Consider the following 16,194-nt stretch of genomic DNA (forward strand, 5'->3'; position numbering starts at 1 on the left):
TCGGGTATGCGCGGGCAAGGACGAATAACAGATTGTACGCCAGTTGTGCTACCAGTTCGTACATGTGGTAGTGACTGTTGTCTTCTAGTATGGTAACACGATATGTCAAATGGTGTTGAAGTATTATTTAATGAAGACGAAATAAGGAATTGAAACTTATGTAAATTATCGACATTGGTGTGTAATAGTGAATTACACAGCTACAGATTTTGCTTCACTGTGGGCTTTGCTACAAATCAATAGAAATTGTAATGTTTGTGAAAAACAGTATAATCTGTTAACGAAAAATTTGCTACTTACCGATGAATTTTCCCTTGGAAAGTTTAAACACTTTTTTGACGTTTCGGAACTCACAGCTAATTCCTTCCTCAGTGGCAAGGTGAAAAGAATTAAAACGGAAAGGAGATATAAGGAGTAAAACAAGGAATACATACCACTAAATAAAGGTAACGTACAAAATGGATCCAGAGATGAACAGAGCAGAGTGAAAAAGGAATGAACTGAATCAAAGAAAACGCGTGTTCATTCCTTTTTCACTCTGCTCTGCTCATCTCAAAGATCTATCCATTTTGTAGGTTACCTTTATTTAGTGGTATGTATTCCTTGTTTTACTCCTAATATCTCCTTTCCGTTTTAATTCTTTTCACCTTGCCACTGAGGAAGGAATTAGCTGTGAGTTCCGAAACGTCAAAAAAGTGTTTAAACTTTCCAAGGGAGGATTAATTGGTAAGTAGCCAATTTTTTGTTAATTTGGATTATCCTCCCATGCAATTATAGTGTAATCTGTTGTTTACTATAGCTGGTGATCCTTTGAGGGTAACCTGTGTGTGCCACAATCGGAAATGTGGATTGCACCTGAAGCAACTGTTGGTTAGAAATGGAAGATTTATTGCGAAATCTAAATTACAAATACGGGAAATTGTTGTAGTATGTTACATATTCGTGTCCGGTGTGACGAAGTTCGAAAATACAAGACACGACTGTTCATTCCCTGATGTGTTAAATAGTGCCACTATATGTGATTGGTTAAGCTTCTGCCGAGAAGAGTGTCTAGAGGCTGTAATTAGATACTCCGTTTCTCTTATTGGTGGAGCTGACAAGATAGTTAAAGTAGATGAAGCTCTTATTGCACGACCAAAGTACAAAAAGGGGAAGAACAAAAACATGGGAAAACCTGAAAAAATTAACATTACCTTTAATAATAGCGAGTAGGACTACCTTTGGCATGCAGTGCGACCTGGAGTCGACGGAGAATGAAGAAGTGCAGGTCACGTATGACTGTCAAAGGGATGTTATACCATTCTTCCACCAAAAAACCTGCAAGTTATTGTAGAGATGACGGTAGTGGGTAGCGGGCAAGCACCTTGCTCTCCAAAACTAACCACAAGGGCACAATGAATTTGAGGTCTGGCCATTGTGGAGGCCATGACAGGTTTGATATTTCATCTTCGTGCTCATCAAAGCAGTCCTGGACGAGGTGATCTGTATGAACAGAGGCTGTGTCATCTTGAAACAAGGCAGTACCATCTAGGAACAAAGTTTGTACTATGGGATAGAGCTGGTCACTCAAAATGTTACGTAGTCCTTGGCAGATATGTCCATGCAGGGTGATGACGGGTCTGGCACAATACCAGGATATGGCTGCCCAAATCATCACTGAACCACTGCCATGCTTCATTCTTGGTAACAGACAGTCTGTGTCGTACGCTTATGCTGGCGATCTCCACATGTAAACTCGGCCAGGAGTTGGAAACAATGTAGAGGAGGACTCATCCGACCAGATGACAGTCTTCCTCTGCTCCATTGTCCAGTTTTTACGGGCGTCTCTGTCTCTGTACAGCAGCACGGTCAATAGTCGCAAGTGGTTAGGAAATTCGCAAATCCGTCATAAACACCCTGCTTGGGAGTTCTCTTCTGACTGTTTTGACGCTAACAGGGTTTGTAAGCACTGTATTCAGCTCAGCTGTGACTCCTGGGGCCGTGGTGATATGCTTGGTTACAATCCTACCCAATGTGCGTCTGTCCCAGTCATGCAACACACACTTGCGTCTACGTTGGTGCTTTGCTGATGAGGTTTTTCCGGAACACTCGTAAGCAGTCATGATCTTCGAGACTGTGCCTCTTGATACACCAAACATTTCCGCAACTTTCGTCATGGAAGCTCCCCTATACACGCACCCACAGCAACACCTATCATTCAGACGCAAATCGTGTTTAAAATACCTACCTCTTTTATACATATTTTTGTCTATCCCCTGTACAATAAGGGAAGGTTGAAGAAACAATTGTGGATTGCTGGCGGTATTTGTACAGATATTAGTGACATATTCCTCAGCGAGTGCCCTGATGAAAAGAATGCAAAGTATTTATTGGACATCATTTCGAGACACGTGAATGCGAATTCTACTATCATAATTGACTCTTGCAAAGGTTATGCTTATTTAGGTAGTGCTGAATGGAATCCTTTAACCGTAAATCACCATCATTAAATCGTCGATCCGAATACCGGGGCATATACACAAAACATCAAGAACCTTTGGTAAAAATTAAATGAAATCTTTAAGTGTAAACTCCCACGGTTATGCCAGTTAGGCTAAAGAAGACGGTGATAATGAGAAATGAGTAAAGAAAGTGGGAGGAAACGGGAGAACCCCGAGTAAACCCATGAGCACTGTGTTTGTCCACCACAAAGTTCACACAGCGCGAGCGGATCAAACCAGGGACCCCAAGCACCGGAGGTGAACGCTCTATTACTGACCCCCCCTCTCCCCCCCAAAGAACCTTTGGTGTCAGGTGTCATTTAAAGAGAAGTCTTAGTTGTACACATGACTCGGAAGGGATGATGCTTCAGTTTACTTTTATCTGTGGAATAGGAAATTTTGCGGTAATTTGAAGAGAAATAATTCCTATTCATAAGGCATGCTGGCGAGCTGTGTTCTCCAAAGTGAAATGTCAGGTATCTCTCATTTCTTTTTCGGACCATCATTTTTTACAATATTTTAAGATACATAATTGGTGTATATTCGTTGTAATATTGTACAATTGTGTTGTTGCGTTTAGTGTATGTTGTATTTCAATGTTTTTTATGTTGTGTTTTTCCTATTTTTCTTTTTATGCCTTGATAATTATTGAAATATGCAGAGGTGGCTCGTGGGAGAAATTTAACATTGGTGAAATTTAAACTATTATCGCTTTACACTATGGAAAGAAAATTATCTGATGTACTGATTGTTGAGTATAAGAATTAGTATTTTGTTTTCGTAGTTTGGAGGGAAAATATATTTTTAGCGATGTAATTTTCTTCATAAGCCACTTCTAGATATGAGTTACAAGTACCATTTGTAATCGATTTCTGGTGAAAGGACCTGTTCCGAGGAATCAGATCCTTAGGAATCGATTCATTTGGCGAATCAAATGAATGAAATGCCTATACTGAAACTTAACAGTATTGTGCAAGGTTTATTTCTTTATTTTTGTGTTCAATTTCGCAAGTTTGTGTTTACTTAAAAAAGAAAAGCAAGTTATTTACGTAGACTCGAAACATGTAAATCATCTGTAAACTTGAACATAGTGGTAAAAAGTGAAATTAAACACCAAATTTCGCTTCTAGCGATTACTCAGCACAAGTTGGTGCGTAGTTCTCGCAGTTGTCTTCATTTACACGCATACCAACCGTTGCTAAAGGCTTGGCCTATAAACGCAAACCGATAGACCCACTACTTTGCCTTGTCCTGAACAGAAACAAACGCAACACTAAATTTGTAATCATAACTGGTGTGAATTTTTGGCACGAATAAAGATTTCGTGTCATATTACTAATCTGTACGCAATCATTACGGAGAACTATAATAAAGGTGGGGTAGCTGGTATCCTGAGACGGATTGTTACAAAAGTATTTGGGTGACGTTGCTGAGTTCTAATGTTATTTTTAAATTATTAAACGTAGTTAAATATTTGTTATAACAGTAAAGTTATTGTTATCTACTCTGCGTTGGGAAGTTAGGGAAGCTTACCTCCTTCTATATCTAAACTATTTACTTTTTATTAAATCTTCTTTTACGTTATTATCAATGGATTGTTTCATTTGCTCCTAGTATTTCGTAGGAGCATTTTGTTGTTCACTGAATATACTTCGAGGAGTAGATTTTTACTAGTTTATTTTTTTGTTTAATTATGTTGTAATAAAAATAAACTTCCAGACATGTTCGAGAGGTGTTGGCAGAATACATCACTTGGGTGACAGCAGTGTCCTCACTTTCGTTTCCTATAGCCTACGCTATTTTAACGAAAAATTGTATCGATCTCGTAAAGCTACTAGTGGCATCAGCTCATTCTAAACCGGCTCCCATCTGGGACCCCATTTTGTCATTTTTTCAGATGCGACTCCTAACTACGTTCCACTTACTGATGAGCAAGGTAATAGTTTGTTCTCTTTCTACTGGCCCCATCAGATGTTATGGAATACATATCAGTTGCGACTACCATCCTACTTTTCCAACATAGACAACCTACTATCAAATGTGACATTGTTGTAGTCTATTGTCTTAGCAGAAGAGTGCCATTTCCTTACGTAATAGCACATTATATCGAATAATTGTAAATATCAGGTGCATTTTGTAACTTCTGAAAATAATAAAGCAGATGGGTCGTATTGAATTCCTTCAATACTTTTGTTCGGAACTTTTCATTTCAACAGAAATGAATGATTAACTTAAGGCCCGACGCAGTAAATAATAATATACTATAATAAGTGTGTCCTACTGCCCCTCCCCCCCCCTCCAATATAGGTTGGTTCTTTCTGTACCAAACTTTAATATTTAATTCACATGATATTGCCGAGCGAGCGTCAGTGAGTGAAGGCGTGTCAGAGCCCCGCAGGGCACGTTGTTTTCTGTCTTTATTACAGATTAATGGGAAGGGGGACCTGTGTTCTAGAACCTTGCCTGTCCTACTTTCTGCTTGGCATAATCTCGTCATCCTAGTCGAGAGCCACAGGGGAGTCGGAAGTCAACAGCGCGGTGCTTTGATACCAACTAACGAACTAGATCTCAACAGCTTTTTCGTTTATTATTATTATTTTTTTATTTAATTTTAATTATTTTTTCTTTCCCTTCTAATTTCAATTTTGGCCGTTCTCTTTCAGAAATATAATTAAATCACCACTGCTTCACCAATCAGATAACACAGTGAAATTTTATTTTAGTAGGACATCAATTAATGAACTTCACCCATTTGTCCATTAGTTGGTATCTATTAGCTGTATAGTTGATTTATACGATTTGCTTGAAATCTTTCCAAGAAAAGGTACTGATGTAGTTTTGACGCCATCACATTTTGGAAGATTTAAAGGTAACATTCAATACTTTGCATGAAAAGATGTGTTTATAAAGAACAAAATTTCTGCAGGCGATAGCATTAAATACAACGGAATGGCCTACAGCTGCTTTTTTAGGTTTACAAGTGTTTTACGACGGATAAAATAAGTTAGTGCATATGAAAGATGGCAACTAGTTATCTTCCACCGGCAGTGTATTTTAGTACAGAACTTGTATTTTATGTTTACAAGTAGAGCGTTGTGATATTGAAACTCGTATCACTCCCAAAGCCATTACCCCTACCCCTGTTCACGCACATACCCACCATCTCTGACGCGCCTGCCTTCTTCGAAAGCATTCATTTCGGCTCGTGAGGAAGAGTGAGTGAAAGTAAGGTGAGAGGAATAGCTGGAGTTAAGAAAATAATTGTTTTTGTCAGTTGTATTTTATAATGTAAGCGGCACTATATATGCAGGCGGAAGGGACTACCTCACGGAGAGATACTTATGATTTATGGGAAAAGTAGTGTGGAAATGGTATGTAAATGACGAGACTGTGACATATCGTGCCTTATCGACTTAGAATAGAATTTCGCTTATTTCTACTAATATTAGGTTAGTTCAGTTTAGCTTAGATTTGGTTACGTTCTCTTACGTCTAAGTACTTGCATCATTCATTTCTCCTGTAAATTTTGTGTTTTAACGTGCTTCTGGACCCCTTGTACTAAACATACTCCCAGTTTGGTACTTCTTGGATGGCATTTAGCATCTCTCCCAAAGCTGTACAACACATAAGCCATACGATTTATGACGTCGTGTTTATTCACTATTCACGTTATGCGTGTACCCACCACCGTTGACCCGTCTGCTCCCTACGGACGCATCCCTCGCAATCGGTGCGCTCGTGCCCTAACTCGGTTAGGTACCATTCGTGCTTTTTAGTGGCTACCTAGCACAAGTTAGTTCGTGTTTTATGTACTAGTTTTTATATCATAAGTCCACACTGTGCTTCGAAAAATGGTACAAAGTGAGTCAGGGTCACAACGGAGTATTTTCGGGGGAGAAACTAAATAATATTTCTTTCTTCCGATTTTCGTGTGGTCCGGCGATACAGCAATAATGCCCGGTTAAGCCCTTAGTTGCCCTAATTTAAATGTACTTCGCACGTTTTCCTATTTTGCTAAAGTATAAATATACTTTATTGGTAAAAATTGTCCATTTGCAATACCACATGCGACTTGCAATTACAATTAAAGCCATTCTACTTCTTACTCTTACTCCAGTTAAATATGTTTCATTAACTACAAATTACAAGTAGCTTGTTAACTGTTTACAGAGAGTGGCGTTGGTTATGCCTACAGGAATAGTAACGAAAGTGAATGCAATTTCCGCTACTGGTATACATTGAAGGCCAATAATGACTAGATACCTACTGACCAAGTAAAGACTTTTTCGTAACTATATCGTCCTTGTAAATAATGTTGCAGCGAAAGACGCCATGATATTTATTTTTACTTACGTGCAATTAGATATTACTCAAGGCACAGCATCACTCAATATTGAACAATTATGATGAATACAAAAAAGCTACCTCGCCCCTCTACAAATATCTCGTTTTATAACGCAATACGAAAACAGCTGACAGTAAATTCTCTGGTGTTCAGACTTAAAACTTGGAACTTCGGACTTGAACTCTGGAGGAGGTCACTTGTAGACTGAAGGAGCGCTATTTCAGTTGTGTTCTGGAAGAGGGTGACCTTCACGTTTTATACTAGGTTATTTAATATTCGTATCATAAATTAATAATATAACTTAATAGAAAAAACGAGAATATCATGGATTAACGTATTAGCTTAACAGGATGGTAACTTGCACAAAATAAGGGAACATTCAAATATATGGGACATTTAAAGTCTCACTTCCGAATCTCCCTTCATTTCTCCGTCTGGAATTAGTAGCGCGTGGACATCATACAGAAGCACTTTAAAGTGGTTGATATTTATAGTGAAAGTGTTGGTTACCATGAGTGAAAGTAACATGTGAAGTCTATCAAATGGTGTAGTGTTATAGTGTAACTATCCGACATTGAAAAGAACGCCTTTTAACATGGCGCAAGAAACTGACGACATTATTTTAACACCTCAAGAACTGCAGGTGTTGTCGGAACTTGACAGGTAAACAACATGGCTACTATCTAAAATTTGTAGGATCATTTTCATATAAGATTTATAAAACAGATTTATTAATATATGTCATTGTTTTATGCTGATAGCACTCAGCGAGGGAATCGAGATGCTTTCGTGGTATAGTGCACTCTGTACATACGCTGTTATCTTGCAATTGACTGCAGTAGTATTTCACAGTATCTTGATGCATCTTTCTGTGTATATACGATTCAATTACAAATATAACTATGCAAATTAAAGCTTTACATCTTTGCTTACTGATTAGATACAATGACACTTTACCACATTTATGTTAAAAAAATATGAACCTTTGATCTTTTATTATCAGTACTCTAGCATAAGCATCAGATCATATAATGTGGGTCAGTCGTACCGAATATAATGTAGAGCAACGAAAGTTTCTCCGTTGGTTGTACGCTATATGTAAGAGACCTCCTTTCTCATCTCCTTACCGGAAGTAAAAACTTCAAATGGAAATTTCTGTCATTGATTGAATATACGCACCGTTAGTTAAACCTATAAAAATAAGATTATGTAAGGGTCACTTTTTTTCTGTGATCCAATTATCGTAGTGTTTTGATCAGTGACTCTTCAACTTAGTAAAAAGTTCTCTTAATTTTTTTCACTTTAGTAAGTAATAATTCGAGAGGTAACATATGTAAGGGATCGCGTTTAATTCTATTCTAAAAGAATTATGAAATTTTACTTTGTTATTCAGCGTTTAAAAAGAATCTTCTTATATATATTAAAGAAAGATTACCTTTCGATTAAATGTCAGTCAGTGATGATACTGGCTAATTGTTTCCATTGTCGACAAATATGATACTTATTTGATGGTGACCATGATTTCTCGAAGAAAGGTAGATTTTCATTGAAATGTATCGCCGTTTGTAGAATAAATTTTAAGTGCAAGGCCAATTTATACTCGATTTATTTAACAATTGAAATTTTTTTGAAGTAGGGTACAAAATCGAGCAGGGGCTGTGTTCGACGTTGTCATGCTGACATTTGTCACATGTAATAGATAGAACTGAGGATATCTTGAAAAACCTCAGCTAGGGTTCGAACATGGAACTTCCTTAATGCGAGGCAAAAACTAAAGTTTAAACACGAGCTTATGCTCAGTTATAACTTGATAGGTTTTAGTTATATGACATTTCTTTGATAGTAGGAACACGGTGACTGAGTGGTAGAGCGTTTATCTGTGGTACGAAGGGTTCCTGGTTCGATCCCCGTCAAATAAGTGGTGCATAACATCGTGTCCGTGAGTTTTCTCTTGGTACTTCGGTTTCCTTTCACGTTGTTATTCCATTATCATCACGTTCATTAATCATCTGTCTCCCTTAACTTAAAAGGACATAAGTGTGGGACATTAGACTGATGTATTTCATTTTCATCTCTAATAGTCTGGTTCGTACTGTCTTTTAATCAAATCAGAGTTTCTACCTTTTACCGGTACGTTCTTACATAACACTGCGGTTATAAAGGGCGGACTAAATTAATATGGGCTCCATGACGGGGGCTGAATTCGGTGGATGTAATCATGAAGGATCAACTCGCACAGTACAAACTGGTCCCTACAGTGCTATCTTGCCACCAAGAGGGCTGTGGATCACAGGACCACGCCTCCAATCCCAGTTTTATAAGATCTGAATCAGAAGGAACACTGTAGCTCGATTCTACACTGCAATTGATATTATTTGTCCTTTCTGACAGCTCGCTGCGTGCACATGGTGCTCAATGCTGTGTTGCCAGCTTTTGCGTTCTGTATTGAAACACGAAGTTATTCACTGCTAGTAAATCTCAGTATTATAAAATTAAATTACACAAGTGAACTAAAAAGGATGCTCTGAATGACCAGCAGGTACACTACTGTTCGACTAAAACAACGTGCATTTGTTTATATTCAAATTAGCAACGTGTGGAAAGGATGGAATGTCTACCAATTGTAGGGCGAGAGAAATGAGCTACTATAATTGGCTGAACGTGCTGTTGCCATAGAAACAGTTCTTCTTGTCTGATTGTTATGGCCACGTACAGGAAGGAATGTATCAAATGGCCTGTAAGACACTGTAACCTTTAACACAGATGAGGTTGTGGAAATTTTTGTTGTGTCAGTAACTTCCAGTAAGCCTTTTATGTGACCTTGGAGCTTAAACTGTTAAGTTCCTGGAATTATTTCAGCAACCAATGCTGTTGCTATAATCTGTCACACACTAGAAGAATGTTGGCTTCTTAGATATTTTTGCATAATCTTCGCACTTGCCTCTTTCAAAACAAAACAAAATAAATAAATAAATTTAAAAATGACAATGCAAGATGATAGTTTTAACTAGTGGTACCTACAAATAGTAGCATAAAACTTAAAAATGGCAAATAAATGTAATACACTACTATATGTAGGCTACACACTATTCAAATAAACGTTGTCAAGTAGGCCTATAACATACAGGCAATATGTTTTACCTTGTAGTCTTAAGGTCCCGAATAGATAAATGGTTAGGATACGCGCCTTTGGCGAGATCCGTGTGGGATTACGAGAGATCTTTTACCTGTCCTCTTTTTCGAGCCCTAAATGTTTTTTTTTTTTTTTTTTTTTTTTTTTTTAAATAATAAAAAAAAAGGGTAATGGGGAAATGTCTTATTATGGGAGGTTCAGGCAACTGATTCAACAAGTATATTTTCACTTTTTGTTTCTATACTAGAAATGATATTACGATGTCAGAGTGTTGATAAAGCAGATACTTAATAATCTTATAAAATCAGGAGTCAGTGAGGGTAATATTGAGGCAGATTTCACAACTTTTCCACGTTATTCAACTTACATTAGTTTTGAAGAAAGAAAAAAGAAAACAAGTTAACCTAGGCAACAGTGTATGGTGCTAATAAAATAATAAAATTGCTGCAAAGAAATTTCCTGTCATCTTATAAGTTGACGAGTAAATGTCAAATTTGTGCTGTTTCATAATTTCCATCCGAACGGATAATTATGAGACACTGGGTATCCCAGCTTACTGTACGTAATATTGAGCTATGAAGGAGTTTAATTGTGAGAAAAAGAAGTCTATTTTGTGCCTATAACTTAAAGATATACAAATATTTGGCTGAGATACAAGCAAATAACTGAGAAAGAAAGTTGAAATAGCTCCTGATGTTATTCAAGATTACAATTTTGTGAGTTGACTATAATGGGCCTATAGGCTAGTAGCCTGTAGATAGTTTCAGGTTACAAAACAGGCTTATGAAACAAATTTAGACCAAGATCTAGGCTGTTCAGTAAAAAAATATATATATATATATATATATATATATATATATATATATATATATATATGGGTGATTCCACGAAAAAGGGAAATTTTCTGTCACGGGCATTTCTTCAAACTACTACTAGAAAGAATCATCTCATTTTTATTTTGTTTGGTAGTAACCGTCACAAAGTAGGTATGCCATGTATAACAGTTTGCAAATATAACTCGAAACATACGTAAAAAATTAATTATTACCCAATTTCTCAACACCGTGGGCTGTCACAGACTACAGTTGACTGATTTTAATCAATAAATTACAACTGAAGTCGCAAATCAAACATCATTTAATGGTATTTAAATGGAAGAGAACACTTCAATATTTCGGTTTTGTGGAAAGTAAACCTTTATAACGATTATTTTCGAAAGCTTGACTATGCTCCGTTTCTGTCACCTCTATTTCGTCTCAACTCCATGGCATGAGAAAAAAATGTCATTGCTCTCAACAGATAGCATGGTCGTCCACGTTGGCAATACCCACAAGAAGACAAGGCAGACATGTTTGACTGAAGAACAGAAAAAGTTGTGTGCATGTGTTAAAAGCTATAGGAAAAATATTTTTGTGTGTGGAAAGCAGGTGCGTATATTAATTGATACTCAACACCATGGTATTTATTACTGAATGTATTTGTATGGTATATACCTTCTGTCCCTTGAGGAACCTACGCCTTAACGTAGAAAACTCGTACACAATTACTCACATGTACTGGTCAAAAAGTGGGCCGGTAAAGATAAATTATATTCGATTTTCTCAACTCCATGTCCATCTGAAAACTAAGGAATCCACGGTGTTGAGACAAGTTCACGGAGTTGATAATCCTATAGTGTTTGTTATGCTCATGCTCTTCCAAATATTTGTTCTTTCAATATATTGATAGAAATAAAGCTCGTTTATGGTCTAGTGACTAGCATGCTCGCCTTTCGTGCGTGGTTCTGGGTTTGTTTCCCGGTGGAAGCTCAAAAATTAATGGTGTTTACTTCGCACAGTGAGGCAATTGAAAAACTCATTTGAGTAGAGATGTATTGAAACCTGATCGCACAGACCATCGCAACAGTCGTAGGAGCCGACACGCTGACCACGTGTCATTCACACTCAAAGGCTGGCTGGTGGGTCCTAACCCATTTAAGGAGTGTTTCGCGGAGATTTGGGGCTGTCAGGTAGCCGGAGGTAAAACTTCAGACAAGTCGAGATGGATGGTATCTGTTTTCTTTTGTTTTGTTCTAATTGTTTTCTTTTCAGGGATTGTCGAAGAGTCTGAGGGCAATATACGGAAAGTCAATTTTATGACGCGGATCAGGAGGAATTTCTCCTGGCCTACTAAACCTGACGTTTAAAAAGCGTTGGCAGTTGTCATTGTGTAGACTAGAACAGCCCTTCCCTGTTTCCTCAAGACATTTCCTTCATTGGAGTAGAAAATGAGGGCTACTTAAGAAAGAACATCGAATTACCCAAAGAAGACGGAAATGATGAGTGCCTTACACTGTCATTTAGTGTGCATTATACAGGGCGTTTCAAAACAATACCGACAGCGTTTGGGAGATGATTCCTAACACCAAGATAAGATAAAAAGTATAGACCAATCTGGGGGCACAAATGCTTCCTTTCGCAGTTATAGGCTGCCGAAAACATGAAAAAAAGAACTTTAAAGGTCCATAGCATAAAACTATGGGACCTACCGTAGTCGGGTCAGACTTCACTTAGAAATTAGTATGTGCGCTATCCAAATATCCATGTTTCAGAATCTTGCGGTACTTCCACAACTTTTATAGAAGTAGTTGGTGAGTACTTCAGATTATACGCCCGTAGCCAAACTCCCTCTATAAAAATTGCTTCATGAGTACCTCAGGATTCTGAAACATATTTTTGGATAGTGCACATATTAGTTCCTAAGTGAAGTCGTGACCTGACTACGGCAGGTCTCATAGTTTTGGAGCTATGGACCTTTAAAGTTCATTTTTTTTTTTTCATGTTCTCGGCAGCCTATAACTCCGAAAGGAAGCATTTGTGCACCCAGTTGTCTATACTTTTCGTCTTATCTTGGTGCCAGGAATCAGCTCCCAAACGATGTGTATTGTTTTGAAACACCTTGTATATATACCAAATATACAAATACACTTACCAAATGTTGAAAAAGTATTGCACTTTCGACGTGTTGACTTAATTACACAGAGAAGACAGACGGTTTACATAAGCTCAGAAAACAAATGAAGTAGACAATAGACAGGTTTAGTGACTACTTCGTCTGTTTCGTAAGCTTATGTGAAAAGTTTGTCCTCTCCATATGATAGTCAACATATTGAAAGCGCAATAATTTTTCAATATTCGATAAGTGTATGCGTATTTCTTTTTTTCTTATTTGCGTCACATATTCATATATATATATAATGTGTGTGTGTGTGTGTGTGTGTGTGTGTGTGTGTGTACCTTCATTAGATATAGATGTGAGAATTTTGGAACCTTCATTAGATATATTTTCATATGTTTGCAGTATTTTCTGGAGTATTTTTTATAACAGATTACGTGTCATCTAGTGTGTTAGAATTTTATTCAATATAAGGGAATAATTCTAACTTACAAAATCTATTGGAAAATTATTTCAATTTTTATGTAAATTATAAGCTTAATCACTTATAAACCAAAACTTATCACCAAGATGTATCACGTTTCTCAACTCCACAGCAATTTTCAACTCTGTGTTAACTAATCTCAACTCTGTGACCTATGGTCTCAACTCCGTGGGTGCTGAAAAGTTTATTATTTTTTATTTACTACACCAATAACGATTCAGCTCTGCTGAACACCTAATTAACATGTACTTAGTACTAGTAAGTGCATGTGATATTTTTATCGAAATAGGCGACCATCAACGGAACAAAAATTTTCCAAGTGAAAATTTCCCTTTTTCGTGGAATCACCCATATATATATATATATATATATATATATATATATATTAGTATATTGATATGGAGCCTAAGCTATTTTCAACAAAATAATGTAAGTTCACAACTTTGAAAGTTACTAAGAAACAAGATTATAGGACTAACTAAATTACAGAATACAGCTTTTTTGAAATTTAAGATACTATGATACAGAGACAGATTCCAGCATGAGTGTCATAATTACCCTCCATATAAGCAAAATGAAATACAACAACAAAAAATTTTGTAACTCTGAAACAAAAGCCAAAGGGGTAAATTCAACCTAACCTGTAACTGCTGACCTACCAGGCTTCCACGAACACCAATCGTATTACTGCACGAGTAGATAGGCTTTTAAAAGTTAATGATAGGATTTCCAATTTCAAAACATTTTTTTTTGAATGACTGTTAAACAAAAGGTACATCCACACTTCTGTAAACCGAAACATAAAAATGTAGACAGAGCATTGTGAAGGATGTTACTAAATGCCTATTCTGTTAATTTGTATTTATCCTACAGTAGTTGAAGATACAGAAGCACTATAACGAGGAACTACGTAATTTATAAGGTTTACCCAACATTGTTTGGGTCGTCAATTCAGGAGGCTTAGATGCGCAGGTCATGTAGCTAGAATGAAAGAAACTCTTTCAAAGTCCTGACTGAAAGACCAATCGGAAAACGACCATTAGGAAGACCTAGGCGCAAATGGGAGGACAATATTAAAATGGATCTCGCAGAGATTGGAATACGAAGTAGAAACTGAATGCAGTTAGCTAAGGAAAGACGTCAGTGGAGAGCTTTTGTGAACGCGGCATTGAACCTCCGGGTTCCATAGGCCATAGAGTTAGTTACTTGAAGATCAGTGGGGGGTGTCTCATAATTACCTTCACTGACCCTATTTGAGGTTGGATTGTTCTAAGTCGTAACCACTGATTACTATACTATATTATCACCTTATGGTCATAACCTTCTTTGAGTTAACCTGCTAGGGCAACAACTTCGCTCTATTGCTTTAAACAGCGTGTGATCAACTGGGAGACAGAGGCGTATTTAAGGGAGCTTCCGGGGCTTAAGCTCCCCATCCCCGGAATGTTATTTACTATCTTAAAGTAAATGAAATATTTTGCAGTATTTCCACATTTCAAGGAATACAGTTCGCAAAGCCCCCACCCCCCGAATCAAAATCGTAAATACGCCACTGCTAGGAGGGAAGGTCATTATTAAATTAGTAAAGCTTTAAAGAAAAGAAAAAGAAAATAATCCTTACCGAAAGTATCTTCACAAGCTTTCGAAAGACAGCAAACTTCTTCCCCATATATGCAGTTGGAAAGTCGCTTCAGTGTTTAAATGGAAACTATTTTTTATTATTTTATTTTCCGAGTGATTTGACCTTTTACTTTTTTTATTTATTTTATTTTTTTATATTATTTTCTTTTGTTCCGGTCAACTGCCATTGCGCTTCGAAATGTGAGCTCGTTGTCAGTCATGTGAATCGTATGTTTGAAATTTTTGTTTAGCACTGTTTTGAACAATTATTCTTGCTGTCAATCTCCGGCATGGAAAAAGTATTAATGTAAGATGATATTATTATTATTATTATTATTATTATTATTATTATTATTTTAGCGAAACCTTAAAATCACGTATTTTTTCTGTCACAGTCCATGTGGTGTGGTGTGCATTTTTCTTTTTTTTTATTTATTTATTTATTTATTTATTTTTATAACTCTCCTTCCAAACTCATATCAAGTCGAACTTAGCGGTCACTATGACAACGAAATGATATCAAACTCGATTTTCAGTATCATAATCCAGTGATCGAAGTGAGATGATATGCTGTACCATCACTGGATAGTGGATGCTAATATACCTTTAATAAATCCATTTTTATATACAGTAAATGACGAATACCCTTGTTCGTAAAAAGATTTTATTTCTTATCTAGAAATAATTTCTAAGTTGACAACACCGACATTTTTGTATCTTTTTCCTAGCTTTTATTTTTAAAGTGCAATGTCTTCACTTAGTTTATATTTTGATGTGCCCTATTTCTTTGTTTTTGTGTTACGTATATATGTGTGTATATGTCTTGCCTTAATTCATGTAGATGCCGTGTTTTGAGCTTGGGCGGATGTAGGGGATGTCGACCCTTGGGGCGGACCTTCCGGAGGTTTATACCTTATAATCGAGTGGGGGTACCGGGAGTGTTCCGTAGGTAATATTTAATATCCTCAATAGCTTTTGAGCGTTTTCGTGTATAATTCTCTATAGTACAACATAATGGGGATATTTTTAATTTTTTTTCGAGAAAGTAGTTGGGGGATGATCAGTCTGTCTCCATATCCTTCCGTTACTACAGAGAAGCTCTCCAATGGTTTTCAGTCATTAGGTTTTGCAAATAGAAATGCAGTCTTTTAGGCAACTGTATTTCAGCATTTAGATGGCTGGTATCTCGAGTCGAAAT

The 16,194-nt window shown here is 36.9% G+C and overlaps 2 protein-coding genes across 3 annotated transcripts in view; one reads left to right on the forward strand and one right to left on the reverse strand.

Moving 5' to 3' along the window:
* The window catches only part of LOC145684408 (FUN14 domain-containing protein 1-like), a 49,273-nt gene extending 42,296 nt beyond the window's left edge, over positions 1-6,977 (reverse strand). The window contains exon 1 of one of the 2 annotated variants that reach the window (XM_081756711.1): positions 6,834-6,975. The gene's annotated coding sequence lies outside the window, so the exon portion shown is untranslated. Of the gene's footprint in view, positions 1-6,833 lie in introns of both variants that reach the window. The other variant, XM_081756712.1, reaches the window with a different exon arrangement.
* A 185-nt stretch (positions 6,978-7,162) lies between these two features.
* The window catches only part of Utx (Utx histone demethylase), a gene marked incomplete in the record, with an annotated part of 320,022 nt that continues 310,990 nt past the window's right edge, over positions 7,163-16,194 (forward strand). The window contains 1 exon segment of the mRNA XM_081756709.1: positions 7,163-7,488. Within this exon segment, the coding sequence (XP_081612835.1) occupies positions 7,421-7,488 (68 nt within the window).

Source organism: Thermobia domestica, chromosome 4, assembly GCF_964235325.1.
Source record: "Thermobia domestica chromosome 4, izTheDome1.hap1.1, whole genome shotgun sequence".
In the NCBI taxonomy this organism is placed as follows: Eukaryota; Metazoa; Arthropoda; class Insecta; order Zygentoma; family Lepismatidae; genus Thermobia; species Thermobia domestica.